Source organism: Cotesia glomerata, linkage group LG6 (genome assembly GCF_020080835.1).
Source record: "Cotesia glomerata isolate CgM1 linkage group LG6, MPM_Cglom_v2.3, whole genome shotgun sequence".
In the NCBI taxonomy this organism is placed as follows: domain Eukaryota; kingdom Metazoa; phylum Arthropoda; class Insecta; order Hymenoptera; family Braconidae; genus Cotesia; species Cotesia glomerata.
In genome coordinates, this window is record NC_058163.1 from 3,736,687 (window position 1) to 3,750,938 (window position 14,252).

General features: G+C 27.2%; 2 protein-coding genes across 2 annotated transcripts in view; one reads left to right on the forward strand and one right to left on the reverse strand.

The window, feature by feature from the left end:
- Positions 1-381: 381 nt before the first annotated feature.
- On the reverse strand, positions 382-6,309 carry LOC123268151 (calcium and integrin-binding protein 1-like). Its single transcript, XM_044733038.1, has 6 exons — positions 5,924-6,309; positions 5,555-5,657; positions 1,603-1,750; positions 1,413-1,534; positions 737-861; positions 382-472 (listed from the first exon to the last, which is right to left on the reverse strand). Exons 1-5 carry the CDS (start codon positions 6,016-6,018, stop codon positions 751-753), a joined length of 579 nt encoding a protein of 192 aa, XP_044588973.1. The 5' UTR covers positions 6,019-6,309; the 3' UTR covers positions 382-472; positions 737-750.
- Positions 426-14,252, forward strand: part of LOC123268150 (lachesin) — a 260,262-nt gene continuing 246,435 nt past the window's right edge. The window contains exon 1 of the mRNA XM_044733035.1: positions 426-489. The gene's annotated coding sequence lies outside the window, so the exon portion shown is untranslated. The remainder of the gene's footprint in view (positions 490-14,252) is intronic.

Sequence of the window (14,252 nt, forward strand, 5' to 3'; positions counted from 1 at the left end):
TTATTAATATTTTTGAGCAAGTAAATTATTATCAACAATTTATTTTAAAAAATAAAAAAAATTGCTTTAATAATTTTTTTTTTTAACAAATAAATTATAGCAAGAATAATTTTGAAAAATTCCATCTTTAGAAACTTTAAAAAATTGTAAATGCTATTTTTTAAAAATACTTTTTTGATCTAATTTATTTTTCAAAAAATTCTCAAGGGTCTGCTAATTTCAGTATTATTAATATTTTTGAGCAAGTGAATTATTACCATCAATTTATTTTAAAAAATTAAAAAAATTGCTTTAATAATTTTTTTTAACATAAAAAATTGTTTTAACAATTTTTTTAAATTGCCGTGAACTTTTTTGTTGATTTGTGTTTATTAACTCTTTTATTAATTTGTGTCTATTTCTAAATTCTTGAAGTTCGAAGAATCATTGGGAGTGACGAGGAGTCAACAAGTTCCGGTCCCAGAGTAATAACCTGTAATGACAGCAAATGTGAGTCCTTTTGACCATTATTTATATTTTAATATATTTAACAACCAACCAAATAAATGCCAAACGATGTCGGAATTTTCATATTGAAATTAAAATTCAAAATGAATAAATAACCGCTGTATAATTAATTACAGTCAAGTATCAAATTACGGGGTAAATTTATTAAAAGCTTTTAGTACATTTAAAAAAATTAATAACTCTTGAAATTTATATTTATAAGTATAAATTAATTATTAAAATAATTTACCCGATTCATTTAAATTAAATTTTTATTCTAAATGTATGTGCAAATTCTGGCATCCTCGATACAGTGTGTACAAATTCTTGAACACCAACACTGCCGTTCATCACCAGATCCAATTCTTGAATAATCTGGAAGAAAAATATATATATTATTAAACTTGGCTGTATATACATACTTAAAGTTAAATATTCTCTATAAAATAGTTGTGGAAGTTAACGGACCGCGGTTATATAGATAGTAAAACGGCACTCGATTATAATACACTAAAGTCCATATTCTCTTTCCAGACATTACAGACAATACAATACAATAATAAACTTTAAATTAATCACGTAGAAGTTTGCAGGTTATACAAAGTCAATGCATATTATATAAAGGCTTTATCACTTACAGCGAGCGAGTGTAAAATCAAAGGGTCATACTACTAGATTCTCTATTCTCATTCTACTATAATAATATTCCTTGTATATATGTATATAGAGGAACATCGGCATAACTGAAACATAAGCTTGCAGTATAGTTATACCAAGCATATTATTGAAGGGTTAAACAATGGAATTATTGTCCTTGTTTTATCACGCTTATATAGATATATTTAAGTGCTGATAAAGTTAAGCAAAGTTCCTACAAAATATAATAATTGTTTGTTTATTTAAAATTATTGATTAAAAATTACTACCACTTGTGCGATAAATTTTGAGCTTTTGCGGTCAATTCTCGGCTCGCTGTTCTTTAATCCTGTAAGTCTTTCTACAACTTTTATCAAATCATTCAGAGACAGCTGGTTATCTTCATCAAAATCTGTAAAGATAGAAAGATTAATTTAAAGCATTAGAAATTGATAAAATTAAATAGAAAAACATACAAACCAAAAATTTTAAACGCCCAGGCGGCTTTTACGTCACCAGGGCAATTTTCCGACATCACTGAGAACAAATCAATCAAATCATCGAAACTCATAGTGCCGTCGTTATCAGTTGAAAATACACGCAGGATTGAATCGCGAAATGGGTTGTACTGGAAAGTGCGAATGTTATTTTTTTTTTTATACATAACAGATCTTTGAAGTTGATATTAAATATTCGTTATATGGTATGTTGGTGTGATTATTTTTTTTAATATTTTTTATTTTATTATTATATATACTAGTAACCTTGCAGTCACATAGTGACTGCCGTGACTTGTAAACTAGAAAAAAATTAAAATTTTGCTTTATTAAATAATGAATTTTGTTAAATTGCACTGTACTTTCTTAACTATTGACATTTTTAAAGATATTAGCTCATCTCAATAATACACTCATCAAGAGCTTTCATTTGAGTACCTACATGCATTTTTATATATTTTTCATATATACATATATATAATATATAATATATATATATATATATATATATATATATATATATATGAAAAATTGATGAGGGTACTCAAATAAAAGGTCTCGATGAGTGTAACATCGAGATGAGCTTATATTTTTAAAAATGTCAATAGTTGACAAGATAGCAAAGTCAATTCTTAATTATTGACATTTTTAAAGATATAAGCTCATCTTGATGTTACACTCATCAACAGCTATTATTTGAGTACCCACATGCATTTTTATATATATTTTCATATTTATATATATGAAATATATGAAAATTGATGTGGGTACTCAAATGAAAGGTCTCGATGAGTGTAATGTCGGGATGAGCTTATATCTTTAAAAATGTCGATAATTCACAAGATACAAGATCATTTCTTAATTATTGAAATTTTTTAAGATATAAACTCATTTCGATGTTATACTCATCGAGACCTTTCATTTGAGTACCCACATCAATTTTTCATATATTTTATATATATACATATATATGAATATATGAAAAATATATCAAAAATGCATGTGGGTACTTAAATGAAAGCTCTTGATAAGTATAACATCAGGATGAGCTCATATCTTTAAAAATGTCAATAGTTCACAAGATATTTGTTAAAATGTCTTGTACTTTTTTAACTATTGACGCTTTTGAAGATATATGCTTATCCCGATGTTACAATCATCAAGAGCTTTCATTTGAGTACCCACATGCGTTTTGATATATTTTTCATGTATACATATATATGATATATATAAAATATATAAAAAATTGATATGGGTACTCAAATGAGAGGTCTTGATGAGTGTAACGTTAGAGTGAGCTTATTTCTTAAAAAATGTCAATAGTTTACAAGATACAAGGTCATTTTTTTCTATATGTCTAGAGATAGAGTATTTTTAAATGCAGCCTAAATACTTATCATAATAAATTGAATATCAGTGAGAATAATATAAAACCTTGAAAAGGCACAAATTCAAGTCAAGACTTTTGCAATGAAACTGAATTTCACTAAAAAACTGATTTTATTATATGACTAATCTGGAGACAAAATTTTTTTTTTTTCCCTTAATAATATAGATTATATTTTTGATAATCACTATTAATAATTCAAAATTTCTTTTATTTATTAAAGCTTTGAACAAGTTAGAATTAAAAATTTTGAGCCAATTATTGAAGATACAAAAAAATTACACCATACCTTTTTTATAGAGAATTTTATTCTCTACGAAACAAGTCCTCATTAATTTTGCCCTATCTTTCTCCTTTCACCAAAATTTTAATTCGAAGTTAAAAAATAACGTTATAAAACTTATCCGTAGTTTTCAAAAGTTTAAAAAGCTAGTTGTGGCGAAAATATTAAAGATACAAAAAAATTATAAAAGATATTATTGATAGAAGATTAAATTCTCTGCATAAAAGTCCTTTTTAATTTTACCGTATCTTTAATCCTTAGTCAAGAATTTTAAAAATAGACTAAAATTTTCATCGCATCATATAAATACCTTTAAAATTTAATATTGATGTTATTATTAATAAACTCGGTCATAAACACAATGATAGTTATTACTATTTCAGATTTAATTTTAATTGGATTAAAGTAATTGAATTTATCAAGGAATTGAATATAGAATTTAATTGTATGCAGGTCACTAACAATAATGAACAATTAGCAATGTAGGTTTATAAATAAATGGTAATAATTAATTACCAGCTCGGTTACGGATGAATATCATTGATTTAATAATCAATCACCGACTTAAGTTTTGTAAAATATGTGATATTGTTACACATTTAAAATAATTCTTATTTTAAAACATATTTCTAGATATTTAAATTAAAAAAAAAATTAACGGATAAGAAATGACTTACAGCGCCATCTGCAGGTGATTTGCAGCGTTAATTTTTTAACTGACTAGTCAAAATTTTATCAATTCTAAACATACTAGAAATTAATATGCGTGCACCTGAATATAGAGTTTGCATATATTTTCATATTTATGATATATTCGACTAATCACATCACAAATAAATTGATGCTACATACATTTCATATCAATTTTATTATACACAGAAAAAAAGGCTCACTTGAGCCAAGAAAATATTTTTCCTCCTAATTATTTTCTTGAGTGAAAAAAAAAATTTTTGTTGACACAAGAAATTTCACTCATTCCAACAAAATTAATTTTCTTGCTTTAAGAAATACGTATCTTGATTCAAGAAAATTTATTTAAGTCAAGAAAATCTTGTTGTTTTGAGAAAATTCAGCCTCTTGCTCCAAAAAATTAAATATCTTGATAGAAGTAAATTTTCATTAATATTTTTATTGATTAACATGTCAATTGGGAAGATCAAATAATATTTCATCATTTTTTTTTCATTCAATATGTATAATTGCATGTTAAAATATTATAAAATGGGTATCAAATATTCAAGAGAAAAATTTTCTCAAGGTGAAAAAATTTTTTTCTCAGCTGAAGTAGATGGCACTGCTTCCCTAAAATATCTAAAAATCTTGATCAAATAAAAAAATTTATTGTACCAAGTTTTTATGACATTTGAATTACGAAAAAATGACTTCCACTAAGAATAGAATTCAAAGAAAAATTTTTACTTCGGCCAACACAACTTTGGTCTTCCTTCAGGCACCCGAAAATTTTCTTGAGCTAAGAAAATATTTTTCTTCCTAATTATATTCTTAAGCGAAAAAAAAATTTTTTTTTGACACAAGAAATTTCACTTATTCCAACAAAATTAATTCTCTTGCTTTAAGAAATACGTATCTTCATCCAAGAAAATTTATTTAAGTCAAGAAAATCTTCTTGTTTTGAAAAAATTCAGCCTCTTGCTCCAAAAAACTTAATTCTTGATAGAAGTAAATTTTCTTGTCTTGAAAAAATTTCTCTTTTGCTCCAAAAAATTAAATATAAAGATAGAAGTAAATTTTCATTAATATTTTTATTGATTAACATGTCAAATGGGAAGATCAAATAATATTTCATCATTTTTTTTTCATTCAATATGTATAATTACACGCTAAAATAATATAAAATGGGTATCAAATATTCAAGAAAAAAATTTTCACAAGGTGAGAAAATTTTTTTCTCAGCTGAAGTAGGTGGCGCTGCTTCCTTAAAGTATCGAAAAATCTTGATTAAATATAAAAATTTATTGTATCAAGTATTTATGACATTTGAATCAAGAAAAAATGACTTCCACCAAGAATAAAATTTAAAGAAAAATTTTTACTTCGGCCAACACAACCTTGGTCTTCCTTCAGGAACCCAAAAATTTTCTTGAGCCAAGAATTTTGTTCTCCAGTCAAGAAATTTTTCTTTCTGTGTAGAAGGAAATTTATTTATGATAAAATTTCAATAGAACGAAAACAAGCCGAGTATTGTAGACATCGTTAATTATTTATGTAAATTTATATTTAATTAAATACACATTTATTACTTACTCGAAGTTGCGGAACTACTTTGAGTATTTCTTCAACTGGAATCCGTTGATGCTGTAACTCTTCAGTTCCACGGGGTAGTAAACTTTTGAAAAGTTTTGCAACACTGAAAATACAACAGATATATTTCCGTATCCAATTTCAATATTAGTTTATCTTATTAAAAAATAACGCGTAACAAAAATGACTTTTGCAAACTAAAATAAAAATATTTAAATAATCTTATTAATAAAAAATTTGAATTACATTACATTAAAAAAAAAACTTCTTTTTGTTTTCATAAATTTTTTGTGGCCGGGATAAAACAACTGTATATATGTATGAAGAAATTCTAAATGTGTATAAGTATACAGTATATATTTATATACTTACTGAAGTATTTCAGCTTTATTCAAGTACGTGAGCTGGGCATACTCTTCCAACATTTCGCGAGTTATTCGCGATTCTGTTGAGCTTGAACTTCCCATTCTATTCTATTTTATCGTCCCGAATCCTATCCTATCCTATTCTCTTCACTATCCTTCATATGTATATATATTTTAGCGCACTCAAAATTCATCCACTTGACATAAACACACAGTTACTCGCTCACATCAACACTCATGAGAAATCCAATAATGTGCTTATGTATAACGATCTATCATACACTAAACACACCTAGATTTATCATTTCTATGCAGTGCAATATTATAACTCGGATACGCTGAAAAAAATTATGATAACGCCAATCGATTAAATTTAATTATCTAATCTTATCAATTAATTCGCGATCTCAGTTTGTTTTATTTTTTGCAGTTAGAGCTACATTATTTTGCACAAATATTAAAAAAAAAATTCAAGAAAAATATATTGCTAATTAACAAAGTAAATTGCTGAAATAAGGAAAATTCATTATTACAAGCGCTCTGCGCGCCTTTGCCAACATGTTTATTCTCGACAATTAAGTCTATCAATATTTTTAAAAATTTTATTCATTAATATTAAACTGTTGCCATGGTAACAGTTGCCAAAGTAGTTAACATACACAGAAAAAAAAATTTCTTGACTGGTGAACAAAATTCTTGGCTCAAAAAAATTTTTGGGTGCCTGAAGGAAGACCGAAGTTGTGTTGGCCGAAGTAAAAATTTTTCTTTAAACTCTATTCTTGGTGGAAGTCATTTTTTCTCAATTTAAATTATTTTTTTTTTAATTTGTTTAAAGTCGCATAAACTACTAAGGTCATGAGCGACTACGGTAGGAGGTAAACTTTTGAGATTGGAACTCGTTTTATTTTCTGGGCTGAGCAGAATAATACACTTAAATATTGAAAATATTCATTGGTGTACGCCGGACTCGAACCCGGTCCAATGCTTTGGTAAGCAAGGACTGGATCCGATAGGGCTACTGCGTGCCTCTTAAAATTATTATAAATACTTGATACAATAAATTTTTATATTTGATCAAGATTTTTAGATACTTTAGGGAAGCAGCGCCCCCTACTTCAGCTGAGAAAAAAATTTTCTCACCTTGAGAAAATTTTTCTCTTGAATATTTGATACCCATTTTATATTATTTTAGCGTGCAATTATACATATTGAATGAAAAAAAATGATGAAATATTATTTGATCTTCCCATTTGACATGTTAATCAATAAAAATATTAATAAAAATTTACTTCTATCTTTATATTTAATTTTTTGGAGCAAGAGAGAAATTTTCTCAAGACAAGAAAATTTACTTCTATCAAGAACTAAATTTTTTGGAGCAAGTGGCTGAATTTTCTCAAAACAAGATTTTCTTGACTTAAATAAATTTTCTTGGACCAAGATACATATTTCTCAAAGCTATAGAATTAATTTTGTTGGTATAAGTGAAATTTCTTGTGTCAAAAAAAAATTTTTTTTGCTCAAGAAAATAATTAGGAATAAAAATATTTTCTTGGCTCCAGTGAACCTTTTTTTTCTGTATAATTAAAAATATTATCAGTGGACAAAATATAACGTCATTTCTTAATTATTAACATTTTTTAAGATATAAGCAAATTCTGATGTTAAGCTCATGGAAACCTTTCATTTGAGTACCCACTCGATTTTTTTCATATATTTTATATACATAATATTTCTCATATTTGTGAAATATATAAAATATATGGGAAAATACGTGTGGGTATTCAAATGAAAGGTCTCGATAAGTGTTCAGCTAAAAAAATAAAAAATTGTTAATTTTGTATCGGAATCGCTATTGTTACGCTTGAGCCTCAAGGTTGCAAGAGTGTACCAAAATTGTTCAATATGTAGGAAGATACGTACAAGTATACTGCAGAGTTATACTATCTTCTTCTTCTATATATATAAAAATGAATTGCTGTGCGTTAGTCTGGCTATAACTCAAAATCTTCTGTATATATGAACAAAAAAAAATTTCATAAATTCAGTGTTCATTTTTTGGGATCTTGATTTTCAGGCGATAATGAGAAGCGAGTTTCATTTAATTACTTGACAAAATTCTAACTGCACTTCATACAGCCAGTATTTATTCTTTATCGAAGTAGACTAGAGTTTAAAGATTGATAATCGCTGATCAAAAGGTGTAATAAAATATATTGTAGGTGATACTAAGTTCACCGGGTCAGCTAGTTATTGATATTTTTAGAGATATAAGCTCATCCTGATGTTACACTCATCAAGAACTTTCATTTGAGTACCCACATGCATTTTGATATATTTTTCATATATACATATATATAATATATATAAATATATGAAAAATTGATTTGGGTACTCAAATGAAAAGTCTCGATGAGTGTAACTCTAGGATGAGCCTATATCGTTAAAAATATGATTAGTGGACAAAATACAACGTCATTTCTTAATTATTGACATTTTTTAAGATATAAGCGCATCCTGATGTTACTCTCATCGAGACATTTCATTTGAATACCCACACAAATTTTTTACATACAAATTTTATTGAAAAAAAGGACGTGAGTAATGGATTTTTGATGAGTTGTCGTGTTTTCAAGCTTTCAACATTTATTCCTTGCTTGGCGGGAACAAATTTGTTAGTTTATTCAAATAATTTCGCTCGGTTCTATTAGACAGAATAAATTTTGTAAAATTGCCGAATGAATATTGATTTTCATTATCTGTTTGATAGTACAGTAATTGATTGAAAACGATTTTTTAATAAAGCAATCACCGATTTATCTTTTTTAGTTAAGCATTTTTATTGTACAAAATATTTTTCCGGTAATAAAAAAAAAAAAAAAATAGAATGTCAATTGCTCGGATTGAATTTTGGTTGAGTTATTGAAACACTTGGGATTGTTGAATAAATTGTAAAAGAATGCGTGGGTGCTTTAGCAAAAAAATTCTGGTCTAAATTCTTGAGATGAGCAGGAAAATAATGGAAAAATATTTGATTTTGATTTAACAGAAATTTTTTTTTATTTTGAGAATGTTGTATTATCAATAAAATGAAAGTTTTAAAGCGGAACAAGCAAATATAACAGTTAACATCGAAGACTATTAGCCGCGTTTGTAAGGCACTTAAATTTCAATTTGTTAACGTAAAGCTTCACTCGGTTTATAATCCTCGAACCTCCAGCGCTCGGGAAAAATAAAAAACAAACAGGAAAAAAAATAAATCGTAACTCATATTTCCCGTGCGAGTTTCATAGTTTATGACACATAAATAAATGTATGGCATGCACTCATTTTATTGGTACATATATAGGCAGATATTATTTCTGTGTATAGCAGATTAAATAGCCGTCTGTATTTGTTAAATTCAATAATTAATAATACCGTTAACAAATGGATTTCAAACAATTCATTTGCCAGCTCTATAAATATTATAGATGATGAATGAAATATTGAATAAATATTAAAAATGTCAATCAATTTTAAATTGAATGTCTGTCCCTGCAGTTGTGGTTTTAACGGGCAATTAGTAATCAATTTATTGAGATCAAATAATTATTTTCATTTACATACATGAAAAAATTTTTTTATTTAAGAGCTTAATTATATTTTTAAAATAATCTTATTAATTAATAATAATTTATTTTCTTAAGTACAGCTTTTACAAAAAAAACTTTAATACTGTCCCATCCCATGATACATTCAATTATCAAAAAATAATCTTATTAATAATTTGAACGGTTTGATCTTAAAATATCAGAATTTTTTAGATAAAACCGACTCTGAGTAATCAATAAGTGCGAAAAAGTTAACTTGATTATTAAATTAAAGAGAAAAAAATCTTGTCAAGAAAAAAATTTTTTAAACTAAAAAAACTTACTCAACTCAATTGATGTGGGTACTCAAATGAAAAGTCTCGATGAGTGTAACATCAGGGTGAGCTTATATCTTTAAAAATGTCAATAGTTCTCAAGATACAAGGTCATTTCTTTATTATGCAGCTAGAGCTAGAGCATTTTTGAATGCAGCCTAAATAAATTTTTCCTAATCTAATTTATATGTACGTAAACTTCAAGTATCATGTCGTCTTATGAACTATGACTAAAACCCTGGTTTACTGCTTGTAACATTAATGTTTACTAGCGACCTTGCTTTATTAAATAATAACTTTTGTTCAATTGCACTGTACTTTCTTAAATATTCACGTTTTTAAAGATATAAGCTTATCCCACTGTTACACTCATCAAGAGCTTTCATTTGAGTACCCACATGTATTTTGATATATTTTTCATATATATATAATATATATAAATATATGAAAAGTTGATGTGGGTACTCAAATGAATGGTCTCGATGAGTGTAATGTCAGGATGAGCTTATATCTTCAAAAATTTCAATAGTTCTCAAGATCCACGGTCATTTCTTAATTATGTATCTAGAGACAGAGAATTTTCGAATGCAGCCTAAATACTTATCATCATAAATCTACTATCGGTGAGAATGATATTAAACCTTGATAAGGCACAAATTCAAGTCAAAACCTTTGCAATAAAAGTAAATTTTACTTAAAAAACCGATTTTATTATAGGACTATCCTGAACACAGAATTTTTCTAATTCTCTTAATAATATATATTAAAAAAACTATTTTTTAGAATCACGTAGTTTTGTTCAATCTAAATCCACTCTGTATTTTATTTAAAAAAATTTTTTCATAAACTTATGAATCCATAGAAATAAAACAGACGAGACGAACACAACTTTAAACAACTACTCAAACATGTTATTGTACCAAATCACGTAGCTTGTAGATAATGGTACATACTGGGTAAATTTCTCGAGTAGACCATGCGATGCTAACATGCCGACATGTCAACAGCAACTATGCATCATCGAATGTCTCTTGCACGTTATAATAGCATCATCATCACTATTATCATTATCATGATCATAGAGGTGCTACGGGTACTTACACACACGGACAATAATTATAATAATCATGATAATAATAATAATGATTTTATTAATAATAATAACGGGGACGATAGCGATAATGACAGTAGTAATGCAGTTAGCAGAAATAGCTGGGCAGTATATCTAATCCACAAATGTTGATTATCATTACAATAATCGTAGACCGGATAAACTTCCTGTTAATTCGATGGAAACTCAAAATCTACTGTCTACGATACGTCTGCCCGTATCGTTTCCTAAATCATCTGGTTTCCCGACTGTCACGCACTCTCTTTACCGCGCACTAATTTATGGCGCCTTCATCTTCAATCAACCTCCATTTCATTTGATATGAATTCTAGAGTGCTCGGCTGGTACGTCGTTGTTACTGATAATAAATATACGATGGATGGTAGTTTGATGGACTTGGATCAATCAATTTTGCTACTGTCTCTGATATTTATTTAATCTACTGTTCATTAGTTGTCAGTATTCTAGGGGTATTGATTTGTAATTAACGTGGATGTGAAATTATTTTAAATAGAATTTATGGGAATTTTAATTGAGTTAAATTTAGCTTATAAGATGGTTAGAAAAAAAATTTTTTATGAGATAAAGAATTCAAAACTGTTGAAAATATTCAGAAGTATTAAAAAGAATTCAATTTTTTTTTTTTTTTTTATCAAGGATAAGTATTATTATTATAAGTTTTACTTGTATACCGTTTTCTGGTTTTTACAAGGTTACTTTCCGCTCTATATTATCAACTCAGTTTTTCAACCCTTTTTTATTATCAACATATTCTCCACTCTTTTTATACTCAACATGTTCTCCACTTTTTATTATCAACATGTTCTCTACTTTTTATAATCAACATATAATTTTCGCACATATAATTTCATTCCAATGCGGCTGTGGACCGACTTGTGCTTTCTGTACTGCATTTACCCTACTCCTCACCCCTTTCTATCGGTTGTTGGAATAGTGGCGATGGGGAAACCACAGAGAAAACCCATGCCAGTACAGTTCGGCTACCGGAGCGACCCCCGACGGTTGGTGTTGAAACTATTCGAACAACCGTCGGGGCTCGAACCCTCGCCTCATGACATGATGCACGAACGAACTATTGGGATAATGACTTAGTCCACTCGGCCATCATGCCGCTTTTTATCAAGGATAAGTAATTAAAAAAAGTTGAATCTTAAAATATGGAAATTTTTGAAAACTCAGAAAGTTTTTTATTAAATCATTAGAATTTCTCATTTAAATATTTATGATAGCCTTTATAGTTATGTAAAATTAATATAAATAAATATTATTTCGCGATATAAAAATTAATTTGATTCAGGAGAAAAAATTTTTAATTAATTATAATTTATTTAATTAAAAAGAATCTGCTTGATTTAAAGTAATAGAATTTTTTTTATTAATTTTTTGATTCAAAAATTGCACGACTCATGATGCGAAGCATCAGAGAGTGCTTTACGATCGAAAAATTTTTTTCGCCTCATTTTAGCAACTATTTTTAGTATTATAGCCTTGTTAGTTCACGGAATCAAGATATTTTGCATACTATTGTCGAGATAATTTAATGGAGATTAATTCCATACTTTCTAAAAATTGATTTACTGCAATAGAAACGGAAAAAAACATCAAAATAGGTCAAAAAATTTTCCTGTCCGTCATGTATGAAACCCCGGAAACACTGTAACTTGTAAAAAATCAATTATTTGAGTTAAATTCTTTTTTTTTTTAATTCTAATCGACGATTGTAGGTCACTGAATGCGAATGGTTAATTAGTTCAGTGTCGTTCAATTACAATTAATAAAAAACGAAAACTACAAGACTGTATATCTATATATATCCATGTAAAATTAACATGGATGGTGATATATCTATATCTATAGATATTATGTACATTTTATTCCACCAGGGGCGCTTGTGCTGTACCTTCCTACTATAGCTGTTTTTTCGGCAATTAATTTTGAACGACTTAAGTTTTTTTTTTTTTTTATATTTCATAATTAAATGAGCATTATGAGTCGTGCACTTTTGGATTTTCCAAACTTTTTTTCTCTTAAATCAATTAAATTTTTTTTCAGTTTATCGTTTAAGGAGGTTCGAGCGAATCTAATGTAAAAAATAATTTCCAGCTTTAAGCTTTGAAATTAAGTATATGAAAAAATAAATACATCATTTATCTAATCCCAAAATTTTAAAAAGATTCACCATTTAGTTACTTAGATATTAAATTTCAAAAATCACATTTTTTTATCTCCTTATACACGGGCTCTTATGGCGGACAAACTTTAGTCGAGACTTTAATTATTTTTTTCAATATTTACCTCTCAACTTTAACGAATAAAAAACTATACACAAAAAACTTGGATTATTGTAAAATATAAAAAAAATTTAATAATAATACATTACCGATATAATTTTTGAAATATTTAAATTTAAATTTTATGTTTTTGACTCGTTTATCGTCAGCTATTTATTCGAATAAAGATTTGGCAATGTCGCGTCAACAGCTGAGAAAAAAGAAAAGGATAGAAATATAGTTACAGAGAGAGAAATATTCAACTCACACACTCATGCATGTCTCTGTAATGAGTATAATCAAACGCACTGTTGCCAAATTATTCTATTATTTTATTGAAAGTCATTCTATTACTTTATTTTATTAAATAAGTAAAAATCATCAATTATTAAATTGTTCAAATTATTTTAAATTAAGATAAAGAATTTTGGCGAATATTGGAAAGACTGAAAGTTAAAAAAAATTTTAATATTATTTTGACTCATAAGTTACGCGCGAACCTCTTTAATGATAAAAATTCTTAATTTAAAAAATTGATTTAAATAAATTTAAAAATTTTTAAATTTAATTCCAGCTAATCAAAATAAGATTCTTGGTTAAATAATTTGTCTCTTAATTCAAATTCATTTTTTTTATAGTTAGTGTGTCCGATAAACTAAAAGATAAGGTAAAAGCCCCAATTATTGACACTATTAGAGACAAAGTTATGATTTCATTTTTTTTAAGCAATCAAATATCAATATCGTTGAATTTTGTTTGTGGTAATGTCTCAAGTAATGTTCTTACTAATCAATTTCTTTTATTAAAATGATAATCAGTGATATTTAATAATTAACTTTAAATAATTAAATAGAGTATCCGGATACACCAATTATTGACAATTTAAAAAACTGATTGATCTAATTATTGACATAACTTAGCCCCAATTATTGACACCTATACTGTGCATGCGACGAATCATCTGCTTATTCTTATTTTCGAAACTTATTATTAAGTAATCAATAGGGGAACCTGGGACACGAAGGCC

What these genes read in the sequence shown, in the direction of transcription:
- LOC123268151 (XM_044733038.1), bottom strand. Translation starts at nt 6,018, where the DNA reads ATGGGAAGTTCAAGCTCAACAGAATCGCGAATAACTCGCGAAATGTTG. An exon ending in CTGGGCGTTTAAAATTTTTG is followed by an intron (nt 1,535 to 1,602) that starts GTTTGTATGTTT and finishes CTATCTTTACAG; the next exon opens with ATTTTGATGAAGATAACCAG. An exon ending in CAAAATTTATCGCACAAGTG is followed by an intron (nt 862 to 1,412) that starts GTAGTAATTTTT and finishes TTTTTCTTCCAG; the next exon opens with ATTATTCAAGAATTGGATCT.